The 12,842-nt window shown below is 39.5% G+C and overlaps 1 protein-coding gene across 6 annotated transcripts in view; it reads left to right on the top strand.

The window, feature by feature from the left end:
* The window catches only part of Skic3 (SKI3 subunit of superkiller complex), a 100,103-nt gene that overhangs the window by 16,017 nt on the left and 71,244 nt on the right, over nt 1-12,842 (top strand). For all 6 annotated transcript variants that reach the window (XM_048424407.3, XM_048424435.3, XM_048424437.3 and 3 more), the window contains 6 exons: nt 5,616-5,759; nt 6,371-6,462; nt 7,413-7,488; nt 7,953-8,093; nt 11,886-11,984; nt 12,080-12,188. In XM_048424407.3, coding sequence (XP_048280364.3) covers nt 5,616-5,759; nt 6,371-6,462; nt 7,413-7,488; nt 7,953-8,093; nt 11,886-11,984; nt 12,080-12,188 — 661 coding nt within the window. The remainder of the gene's footprint in view (nt 1-5,615; nt 5,760-6,370; nt 6,463-7,412; nt 7,489-7,952; nt 8,094-11,885; nt 11,985-12,079; nt 12,189-12,842) is intronic.

Consider the following 12,842-nt stretch of genomic DNA (forward strand, 5'->3'; position numbering starts at 1 on the left):
GTGGAGGTAAAAGTGAAGCCCTTAGGGAGATGGCCCTCTGCGACGCAGTGTGTGACGGGGGCCTTTAGCCTCTCTTCTGTTGTAGCAGGAGAAAAGATAGCACAGATCCATGCAGGGCTCTATTTGTTGATTTGGCAGTGGAAAAATAAGAGGATTTTTCTCTTATGGCTTCTATTTTTGGTGGCGTGTGTTCATGGTAGGAGATGAGATGCTCAAGTTGCCACTTTAGTTTGAGACTAAAATGGGTTTGAAGCAGTTGTCTGTGTTGAGAAAACTTAAGAGGTCAAAGGATTGCAAGTAAGAATTCGAAGGATTGCTTAACCCTCATAAGTGCCCACTGGAAGTTTTTTGTTACTAAAGTGAACTTTGAGCGATGGAGTTGAGGACGGTGAAGGAAAGGAGAGAGGCAAGGTGTGATGACCGCGCATGTGTGACAGTGACGGATCCTGAGGGTAAACAACAGGAATGGGGAGAGGAGGCTTCAGAAGTCAGAATCGCAGCATCTGCCCACTATCATAGTAATTGAATTGGGGGTAGGCGCATTGACTAAACACATGAGAGGTTGCCTCGGCGGCACCGGAGCACACAGTAAGGGAAAAGAAATCAAAGCATTTGCTCTTGGAGTAGTTTGGCCAAGAGCAAGCCCGGTTTTGATTTCCCTACTTCTCTCCCCGTCTTCCATCTGTCTGCAGTTTATGGTTCCAGGCCTCTATGTGATCTGTCTGTTGCATGAGTCTGAATCTGTCCTGCTTGAATGCTGTCTCTGACTCTGTCCCGGCAAAGGGCTTTGCTGACTTTTATTGGTCAGCAGAGAACATCACAGAGGGAAGGAATGAGAGCTACTTTACAGAACCCTTTAACAGTTTCACAAGGACTGAATGTTACTGATCCAGAAGTACTCAGAACAGCAAACCTAACAAAACCTCATCAGAATTATCAAGTGTTGTCTACATTGCTTCCAATGTTTATGGTGAATATTTGTTTATATAGACACTTCTTACCTGCTTGCTGTTTTCAGCAAATGATTAGTGTAGCACACATTCAGACCTGTGGGAAGTCCAAAACAAGTAAGGTTGTCTGTTAACATTGTATTCTTAAAGGCAAGCTGAACAAGTAGGCTGAATATACAACAGGTTATCAATTCTAAGTCTTGCATGACTGTGAGGTCCAGCAAAAGTGCCAGCCTTTCTGAATGTGAGAGATTTGTTCATAAAAGTACATTGATGCCCGGGACCCGTAGGACTATGGAGGCACGACGGTACTGATGTGATGCGGGAGTGACAGTTTGTTCACACAGAGGGTGGAGTAGATGTGGGTGAGATGGGGGGCTGCTTCATCCAGCACTCACCATGTGTATATGATTATGCCGCTAAATTGTTGTTGTTAATACTATTATTAGTGTGTGTGTGCGTGTGGGTGTAATGTATATGTGCATGGTATGTGGCATACACATGTGGAGATCAGAGGACAACATTATGTAGCCAATTCTCTTTTTCTACCTTTATATGAGTTCTAGGGACGGAACTTAGTTCCTTAAGCCTGGGTGGTGCACTGAACCAGTTTACTGGCCTATATTTTTATTACATTACTGAGCACGGATATCTTTCTGTGGGTATTTTGTAAAAGTTTGATGTGAATTTCACCAAATATCTCATAATTTATAATGGCAAAAATCTTGCCTTAGACTATAAGTGGAGAACTAAGCAATGAGAGATGTCTCTTATCTGTAGTAACCCAAAATTGGTTGAGACTAAAGAAAAGCTACCCGAGAATCCATTTGTTGTGGTTCTCTCTGGCGGAGCTCTACAGCATGGGATAAGCCTTCCTTTGGGAAAGATGGCTCCAGTTTGTGTTCATATAGTTAGGTATTTTCTTCTTTGTGTTCTCCCAGAATCTTCTGTCTATTTTTACCACATTTCTTTTGTGTGTGTTTATTTCCTTAAAAATATATTTCAGATTCTGAAACCTTGATCCTTAGTCAGACAGTAATTACTGATTGGCGGTTGACATGTAGCTTGTGTTGTTTGATAAGCAGTTATGTGCCAGCATCATACGCGGTGTTCAGAACAAAAGCAGAACAAGACTCTAGTATTGGAGTTTAACTTTGGCGGGTACCTCATTGCTGAGTTTTGTAGGAGGCATCAATATTGAATAGAGTGCCGCTTGTATAGTACATTGGTGACAGATTGCTGGAAGAGTGTGGATGCACATAAGCCTGATTAATGGAGAGGTTTGTTGTAGGCTGCTTGTTTGTTCTGGCTGCTCATCAGTGAAATAATCACACAGAAAACATATTATTTGCAATACTGTTTGGCCAATAGCTTAACATATTTCTGGATAGCTCATATCGTAAATTAACCCATCTCCATTAATTTTTGTATTGCCATGAGGCTGTGGCTAACTGGGTAAAGTTCTGGTGTCAGTCTCCAGTGGGGCTACATGGCTTTTCTCTGACTCTGACTTCTTTCTCCCAGCATTCATTTTAGTTTTCCCTGCCTAGCTCTGTTCTGCTCTGCTAAGGCCTACAGCAGTTTCTTTGTTAACCAAAAATGTTCACAGCATACAGAGGGGAATCCCACATCACCTCTTCTTTTCTTTCTAAATAAAAAGGAAGGTTTTAACTTTAACACAGTAAAATATAACAAAACAGGTATTAAGCAAGAATTACAGTTACAATATTTATATCTACTTTATCTTTTATCATAACTAACAAAAACTATTAACTATCTGTTTTTCAACTCCATCAAAGGCTCCAGAAGGGTATAATATAACCTAAGTAAATAGAAAGTGCATTGTAAGCAACTTCCAAAACTCTATAATTGACAGAGACATCTCGCTTCCTATACAGTCAGCCAAAGTTTTTCTGTATCAGCCTACAGGCCCATAGTATCTGGCATGAAGCAGGAAATTTCAAAGACAGTTCCACCTATATTGGCAGTTTGTCAGTCACTTTCTTCTGTGTCCTGCAGAGTGTCTTGCAGACTCTTTTATGAAGCAGGAACCCTGAAGGATCATCTCACCTTTAGTCAAGTTCAGCAGTCATTTATCTGTGGGTCCTACATGTCCAGTTCATTCAGCATAGCATCAAGCAGTGCAGGCAAGAACAGTTTCTTGCCCAAATGGCTAGTAAACTCCATAAGAAGTCTCTTTGATGCCCATATTCCTTTTGACGTAATTGGTGCTTCTAGGAGCAGATGTATCTTATTGTCATGAAAAGTCCTAAGTTCTTAAACATTTTGAATGCCATATTCTGTAGTCTTTGAAAGGTTTGAAGAATGCCTCTCCACCTGAAATATATCTGTACATCTAGAAAACCTAACTAACATGACTATAAGCTTAACGATTACAGGTGATTATCTGTTAACCTGTATTTCTTAATTATATATTACATTTTAAAAATGAGCTGCACAAACACAATACCTTAATCAAGTGCAGATATGTGTGTGTGTGTGTGTGTATTTATAAAACAAAATTGACCTAAAATTTATATCAATAAACCAAGATCCATACCAATGCAAATCTCTATAGCATATCCCTCTTTAAATGTAGACAAACATTTATAAACAATATTTGTCAATTTAGGTGTAGTTCTCTCTAGATTGTTTCGTGATTTTTGTTGAGCAAAGTATTTTCTTTTAGGGTTTTTTTTAGGGAGACCTTTTGGTCCATCAAACCACATTAGTCTGGAAGAAATCCATAGGTTCTCATTTTCTGTGGAAACAAAAGAAGAACCTCTTTTCCAAAGTAACATATCCTTAGACCCAAATTCTGAAATCAAGATACCTTTAAAGTTTATTTGCTGGTTTATCTTAGCAGTCCTTACAATGAAATGTCTCTCTGTACTTAGCTCTTTTACAGTCAATTAATTTAAAGAAAACACAATTGTATACATAATCCAGACTCTCTGTGTATATTCCATCTTTACATGGCTTATTTTTCTTTCCTCCTATTACTTTTCAAGAAGTTTAATATTTATTTTATTATCTTTACTCCTTTAATCTATGACTATCTGTACTCTTTTATATTACATTTACTGTTTCTTTAGTCTTTTTCGTCTCTCTCCCAAGCTTATGTACATTTTTTAAACACACTGACCCAATTAGAGGTCGTTTTCTTCTGAATCTGTTTTTATTGTGTATCTGTAATTATTTTTTGACCAGGAGCACTTTTTTTAAAAATGCTACGTGGGCATAGCTGAGAACAACTCAGCAGTCCTGCCTGCTTGCTCTGTGTAGTCCAACATGGCAGAGGCATGTTCACTTCCTCCGAGAGCCATGCACATTGCCCCATTTTCTAGCACACAGAGGGTCTATGTTGCCCTTAAACAAGTTGTTGCACTGTGCTCACAAAACCCATTTAAATGCTCCATAGCCGAACCTCATCAGAGTTCATACTGGCAGCATGGCCCAGGAAACTGTTTCAAAACCGCATGGCTTTTTTTTTTTTTTTGCTACCACTGAGTCAGGAAGACCTCTCTTAAAGGAGCTGGAGCATATCTCCAGCAAGCAGAGCCCATCCAAAAAACAAAAAAACAAACAAAAAAAAGTGACTAAACTTTGTTTTCTGGTGTCTAGAATTCTTTTCTAAGCCCTCTCAGGTTTTATGTGCATTTAGCTAGCACATGTTGGAGTGGCAAGCTGTTGTAGGAGGCCACTTGTTCCTGGCTTCTCAGCAGCAAAATAATCACACAGAGAACATATTATTTATAATACCATTTGGCCAATAGCTTGAGCGTATTTCTGGCTAACTCATATCTTTAATTAACCCATCTCCATTAATCTGTGTTTTGCCATGAGGCTGTGGCTTACTGGGTAAAGTTCCGGTGTCTGTCTCTGGTGGGTCTACATGGCTTCTCTTTGACTCTCCCTTCTTTCTCCCAGCATTCAGTTTAGTTTTCCCCAGTTACCTCTCTCTATTCTGCCATGCCCAGGCCTAAGACAGTTTCTTTATTAAACAGTGGTGTTCACAGCATACAAAGGAGAATCCTACATCATAGGTTCAACTCATAGAAGTGTGATTTTCCCTAGAATATGTAAAACTTTGAGAGCCAGATTTTATTTTAGCTCCTAGTTTTTTTCTTTCCCTAGAATATATTAATCTTGTTTTAAGCTATTTACTTTACTTTAGTAAATACTCATATTTCTCAAAGAAATATCTCTGTGTATAGTTTTGTTCTAGATGACAGGTATTATTTAAACATTTATTGCCTTTGTTGATTTGCTTGGTATAGTTATATTAGGATGAATTTATCTATAACTGCCACAGAGAATAATCTTTAATTTTGGAATGTATTATTATGGAAAAGGCAATATTGAAGTTGGTTGCAGTGATCTGGAGGCAGGGATTCAGCTAGGAATTGCTGCCCATCTCTACCCAACATTCTCATGGGGTAAGGGTGGGGTCATTTTATGTAGGTATCAAGACCTCTTGGGCATTTTACTAAAAGGTACCTCATGTTCCAAACCCTTATGGTCTTTCCTTCATTGTACCTGGCTAGGTACCATTCTGTGGGCTGCTCTGTTGGTGCCAGATGTAGTGTCCTGGCTATTGCTTTGTTGTTTGTTCAGTAGTTTTCAAAATGTAATAACTCACTCTCATCTTTTTTTCTTAATCAGACAGTGTTAAAACAAGAAAAAAATAACTATAATGCCTGGGTCTTCATTGGTGTTGCTGCAGCTGAACTAGAACAACCCGATCAGGCCCAGGGTGCCTATAAAAAGGCTACCGAACTAGATCCAGAGCAGCTGCTTGCTTGGCAGGTATGGAGACATGTTTCATTTCCTACAGTAAGGGGAAAGCAGGTATGGAGACATGTTTCATTTCCTATAGTAAGGGGAAAGCAGGTATGGATGCATGTTTCATTTCCTATAGTATGGGGAAAGCAGGTATGGAGACATGTTTCATTTCCTATAGTAAGGGAAAAGCAGGTATGGAAACATGTTTCATTTCCTATAGTATGGGAAAAGCAGGTATGAAGACATGTTTCATTTCCTATAGTAAGGGGAAAGCAGGTATGGAAACATGTTTCATTTCCTATAGTATGGGAAAAGCAAGTGTAGACCCCAGTGCTAAAATAAGCACTTAAGCCTGTATCATGAAAAAAAATTAAATTTTCTAAATGTAAAAGTTAATTTTAGGTGCCAAGGATACTGTTTATCACTATTTACCTTCCTACCCAAATGGATTATTTTTAAACAGAAGACTTTAAAGATTCTTTTGTACTTTCACTTTACTTGGAAGGAAATCCCACACATAATTCATCTGTAAAGTTTGGTAATTTTTAGGTCTTAGTGCATTATTTCACATAATAAATAAATGTGGGGACATGAGAGATTTTACTAAGAATTGTTACTGCTGCTTCCTTTTTTAGGGGCTAGCAAGTTTGTATGAGAAGTGTAATCATGAAAATGCTAAGGGTGATTTACCTGGGGTTTACCAAAAGCTGTTGGATCTCTATGAAAGGTAAGGAGTATGTGGAGAAAGGGCAGAATCTTCACAAGCCTGACTTAGGATAGAGTGATTAGAAATTATATAGAGCTGGGCAGTGGTGGTGCACACCTTTAAACCAAGCACTTGGGAGACAGAGGCAGGCAGATCACTGAGTTCTGAGGCCAGCCTGGTCTACAGGGCTAACCCTGTATCAAAAAATCAATGAAAGAGAGAGAGAGAGAGAGAGAGAGAGAGAGAGAGAGAGAGAGAGAGAGAGAGAAAGGAATTATATAGAAGTTGTGTTAGGGTTCTCTAGAAACTGATAGAATGAATCTACATATATATACATGGGATTTATTAGAGTGGCTTACAGGCTGTGGTTGTACTATTGCAACAGAGAAAGCCCATGAATCCAGTAATAATTCTGTCCATGAAGTTGGATGTCCCAGATGATCTGAGGTAAACTCAGGAATTTCAAAGAAGTAGACTCTAATACCAGTAAAGGAATGGACTTGCCAGAGTGAGGGCAAGCAGATGTCCTTCATGTCCTTTGTATAGGCTGCCACAAGAGAGTGTGGCACAGATTTTAAGGTGGGTCTTCCCACCTCAAATGATTCAGTCAAAAAAATCCCTCCCACCTGTGCCCAACAGCTTGGGTTTTAGTTAATTCCAGATTTTTGATACCCAAGAAGAGCTAAGTGGAAGGATTGGTAGCATGTACTGAGAATTTAGGAGCAATTTTCTTCCAGAAATTTGTAACAGAATTTCCTGTGATTGAATTAGTCTGAAAAGGCTATTACACTGACTGACTCAGTTTGGAATTTTAAAATTTATGATCAAGATAATGAATGATGATCTTTCCTCACCCTTTACAAAAGACTTGTTGTATACAATAACACTGTGTATCAAATGTCAATGGCTGTGAAGTCTGCTTGTTTCCGCTATCAGATTAAAATTCCTTTTCTTCTTCTCTTTAACCTAAGTGTTGACAAGCAGAAGTGGTGTGATGTCTGTAAGAAACTCGTGGATCTGCATCACCAGGAAAAGAGACACCTAGAGGTTGGTCAGTGGCTTCTAAAGGCTCTCTCTGAAAGGATTACAAAAAGGCTCCATCTAGCTTAATACAAGTTAAAAATTAAGATAGTGTGATATCAAAAATTTTGAGAAATAGATTACAGTGTTTTGGAAATTGGACTACAATTTGTGATATCCTAGTTCTAGTGTTTGATTCTGGTGTACGTTTACTAAGTGTGTGCCTGTGGGGCTTAGTAGCCATTTATTACTTTCCAAATAGTGGGGCTGGGGTGTGGTTATCTTTCTTGTGTCTAAGTGATATTTCTGATAGAAGAACTCTGGAAATTTGCCTAATCCACTTTTTTTTGGTTGTTGTTGTTGGAGTTAATATGGCATGGGATATTGTACTTTTGCTATTTTTACATGTTAATGGATGAAATGATTTTGGTCTTCAGGTTAAACATTTTAAGTTTAGGGTAACTTAACTATTGAAATCTCCTTTTCGATAGGTGGCTCGGACATGGAGTAAACTGATAAAGACACGGCAAGAAGATGGAGCGGACAAGCAAGAGCTTTACGAGCTGTGGAGAAAACTGACTCAGTTGCTCGCCGAGGAGATAGAGGATCAGGATAATGAAACCCAGCAGATGGTATCGACTTGTTTATTCCTCGTGGTTGCCATCATGAAAATCAACACTTGATTCAGTTAGAAGTTGGAAGCACAGTGCTGTAACACAGGGCGTACTGTATGCCGCGCAGTGAGCTGTGCGTGCTCAGTTTTAAAGGCAGAAAGGTTCTTCCGTTAAAATTAGAAGCCTTTGTTTGCAGTCTCAAGTAATGTGAAGAAGCATTAGAATTTCAGGACCTGTATTCATAAGAATCCATAGTAGATCATTAACTTTGTCATTGTAGACAGAAAAAAATATATAAAAACTGACTTTCCCAAAACTGCTGTAACTTCTAGAGAGTTGAACTTTGTAGGTATCATTCCTTATACTTGTTAGCTAAGAACACTGAATTACTTAGTTTCCAGTTAATAATTCAATTAGAATATTTATATTTAATAAGTTATATTGGGTAATTTCCTTTTTTAACATATTGAAAAGCATTTTTTAAATATTCTAAAATGTTAGTTATAAGCCATATTTGGAAATACCTCTATTACATATTTTATTAGTAAGTTTAATAGTAACTTAATTTTTATTATAATTAATAGTTATTCAGTCCTCTTACTAAATTGAGTATAATTTAACATCTTAGCAGTTACAGCTTTCTGTGTGTTTACCTATTCAGTCATCAGTTTGTTCTCGTGTTCAGAAAATGTTGAGAATATACTGTACGCCAGGCAGTCTCCAAAGGGTTGAGGATTAAAGCTGTAAGAAGAAGCTGTTTGTCTGTTGTCAGTGGGCCACTCAGCCCTGTCACTGGGAAGGTTTACACTGTGCACAGCTTCAAAGGGGTCAGTCAGTACTGAGTGTGTGTAGAGCAGGCAGGGCATCGGGCTCAGGAGCCCGCGTAGATCAGAGCTGTTCACCAGTGGTGCCTAGGATGAAAAGAGTCAAAGGAAGGGCCAGGGTCCAGGATCCGCTTCAGGGTACCTACCTGGCTTACACTGGTCCCTACTCCTTCAAGCTTCTGCCACCACCAAGGTGGTGATCAAACCCTCAACACATGACCTTTCAAGAGTATTTTTTAGATCCAATTATAGCATGCAGTAGTAATGACTGTCTTGTACAAGAAGTTGTAGAAGAAATTTAGTAGTGACAAAATTGGGTAGCTCATCAATTTCTTTTAAGCTATATCTATATAATATAGCCTTACTATTTTTCTTGGTTAACACAGTATCAAACATATACCAAAATTAGTAAGATATAGTTTTTATTTACTTCTACTCTATGGAAGAAAATTCTTAAAAAAAAAATAGGTGGTACATGTCTTTAATCCCCAGCAGTCGGGGACAGAGGCAGGAGGATCTCTGTGAGTTTGAGGCCAGCCTAGTCTACAGAGCAAGTTCCAGGACAGGCTCCAAAGCTACAGAGAAACCCTGCCTCGAAAAACCAAAAAAAAAAAAAAAAAAAAAAAGAGAGAGAGAGAGAGAGAGAGAGAGAGAAAGAGAGAGAGAAAGAAAGAAAGAAAAAGAAGAAAAGAAAGAAAAAAGAATAATGCCCTACTAAGTTGCCCAGGCTGGCCCAAACTCCTGAGTTTCTGTATTCCACAGTAAGCAAGCTTCTTCTTGTCTTTGTTTTCTTCCTTTTCCACCTTTCTCATTGTCCTTCCCTTTCCCTATCTCTCTCTCCTTTCCTCTTTCCCTTCCTTTTTCATTTCATCTCTCTTCTCCCCCTCTCTACTACCCTTCCTTATTTTCATTCTGTGTTGACAATTGAATCTAGTGCTTGCATGTTGTAGGACCACACTGAACACTGAGCTATTCCCAGTCCCCAGTTCACACACACACACACACACACACACACACACACACACACACAAAGACTGCATGTACGCACTCACACACCTGCACACTTTTTGTTTGCTTTATTTTGTTTTTGATTGTGAGACAGAATCTTATTATGTAGCCCAGACTGGCTTGGAATTCTTTTTTTTCTTATTTATTTATTTTACATCGCAACTGCATCCTCCCTTTCCTCCTCTTCCCTCCCCGTTTCCCTGCCCCCCAATCTATCCCTCCTCTGTATTCACTCAGAAAGGGGCAGGCCACCCTGGACACCAGTTCCTCCTTTCTCATTCTTCTGTATACTAAGGATTAACTGTACCTAACAATTTTTTATGAGCATGTATTAACCATGCTTATTTATGGCATTCATACAAAGAACATTCATTGGTTATATTCAGCCATCTCTCTACCCTTTCTCCTTACTTCCTATACATTTCTTAGTCCTTTTTTAAAAAGTTAAAATATAATTACATTTTCCTCCTTTTCCTTTCTTTCTCCCAACTCCTGCATGCTACAACCTCCCGTTTTCTCTGAAATTCCTGGCCTTCTTTTCTTTGTTATCATTATAGATACATTATGTATGCACAAACATATTAGTTCATATAGATATAGTCCATCCAGTGTTGCTTGCAAATATATGACTTCAGGGCTGACCACTTGGTACTGAATAACCAATTGGGGGCAGCTCCTGGGGAAGACCACTCGTGCTCTCGGTGTGGTTGTTGGCCTAGGTGGGGCCACGAGGTCCTCTTCCATTTTAGCTCCTGGGGAAGACCACTCGTGCTCTCGGTGTGGTTGTTGGCCTAGGTGGGGCCACGAGGTCCTCTTCCATTTTAGCATGGCTGTTGGTGCTGTGCTTGTTCAGGTCTGCTTTCAGCAGCCATGTTATTGAGATAGCAAGGATGTGCTGCCTTGTAGTTTCTATTGTACACAATTTCACAGCACATTTCCTGGTGCCCTGGCTCTTTAAATCTTTTTGTTCCTTCTTCTGGAATGTTCTCTGAGCAAAGAGTCATCTATTCAAGGTGGGCATCCCATGATCAGTTGTTCCCGGCATTTTTAATTGTGGTTTTCTGTAATGGTCTCTGTTGTGAAGAGAAGCTTCTTCAGTGAGGGTCAGGAGCTACACTTGAAAGATTTCCTTCTCTGGGTGAATTTCCAAAGAATGTGCTTCTGATGTTATATTACCATATAAGATAATGTTCTAGCAGACTGCTTTGTAGCAACCAGCAGTAAAGGGAAATATGTTTTATTAAGCTGATGTTTTAAATTTATAGTTGTCCCTTACTAGTTTAGTATACTCAGTTGGTTAGTTGGAGTTAGGATATATTTTAAAGCGTACATAGACATTTCCCCCCTTATTTAAATTGTCAGGACTAAAAGGATTGTGGTGCCTCAAGCTGTAATTCCTGTAGTTGGGAGGCTGAGGCAAGAGGATTTCCACAAGATCAAGGCTAGCTTGGGCTACTAGTGAGAGACACCTTGCCTTATAAATCTGACCAAACAGGTTGTAGAAATGGCCGAGAGGTCCTGAGTTCAATTCCCAGCATTCACATGGTGGCTCACAACCATCTGTAATGAGATATAATGCTGTCTTCTGTCATACTGGCACACACGCAGGCAGGACACTGTATACATAATAAACAAACAAACAAATGCAGTCAAACAAACAGAAGAATCATGAGGGTTAGGCATACATGTAGGTAGAAAACTGTATGCAAAATGAATAATAAATAAATAAGCAAATGTGACCAAACAAACAGAAGAATCATGAGGGCCAGGCATAAGTTGAAGGTTTAGTTTTTATAAAGGAGTCTTTAGCCCTGGCTGTCTTGGAACTCACAGAGATCCTCCTGCCTCTGTTTCCTCATTGCTGGGATTAAAGGTGTGCGCCACCATAGCCCGGCTTTTAAAGGGCTCTTAATACAGTATAGTACTTGCCGCATTTTCCACTTCGCATGCTGCATCACAGCTGTCTGGTGTGTTTCAGCTGTGGACGGCATTTGAGAACGCACTGGACTTAGTGGCCAGTATTCCCAGTGAAGAGCACCGAGTGCTCTATCAGCGTTTCCTTCAGTGCCTATCTAAAGTAAGTGACGTTTACGTGTTTCTAATTATGAAAATGTTCATCATTATGTTTGATTGCTGTTGGAATTCACCTTATTACGCTTTTATATTTTCAAGTTCCCCCATGAGACAACTAGGTTGAAGAAGGCCTGTGAAGGAATGATAAATATCTATCCTACCATACAATATCCACTAGAAGTGATTTGTTTATACTTGATTGAGTCAGGTAATGTTTTTATATTGCTTCCCAGAGGTGTGTGATTGTATGAGAATGATATTGCAGTCAGTTAAGCACTGCTTCAGTGCTTGCTCTGTATAAAATGTCAGTGTTTCCGGACATAAAAGAAATGGTTATGTAGTGTTACTACTTACAGAAAGTCTGAGAAATACAGGAGAGAAGAGTGATGTAGACTTATGGATTATACAGCTATTGATTCATCAATGAAATTCTTTTATTATTCAGCTTTATATTTTACAATTTTGTGAAGTCTTTTTGGTGGTGGGACTTGAAGGATGCCTTGAACTTTCTCTGATGTTAGATGGAGCAAGTCGAGGAGTGCAGGTGGCAGGTGTGCAGCTGTGGTGCCGGAAACCCAACCCTCCCCTCCCCTCCCCTCCCCTCCCCTCCCCTCCCCTCCCCTCCCCTCCCCTCCCTTCCCCTCCCCTCCCCTCCCCTCCGATTAGTTTGATGCAGCAGAAGGAATGGCTGAATGGGTTGGATTATATTTCACAAACCTTGACTGCCATGAAAAGGAAACACTGAGCTTCACACTGTTTATATTAATGCCATAGCGATGGTCTAATTTTTAAAATATTTGCAGTATTGTGAGCTGTTAGTCTCTAAGTGAACTAAGTAAATTCAGGCTGGAGAATGTCTTGT

This window comes from Myodes glareolus, chromosome 15 (assembly GCF_982192425.1).
Source record: "Myodes glareolus chromosome 15, mMyoGla1.1, whole genome shotgun sequence".
Lineage (NCBI taxonomy): Eukaryota > Metazoa > Chordata > Mammalia > Rodentia > Cricetidae > Myodes > Myodes glareolus.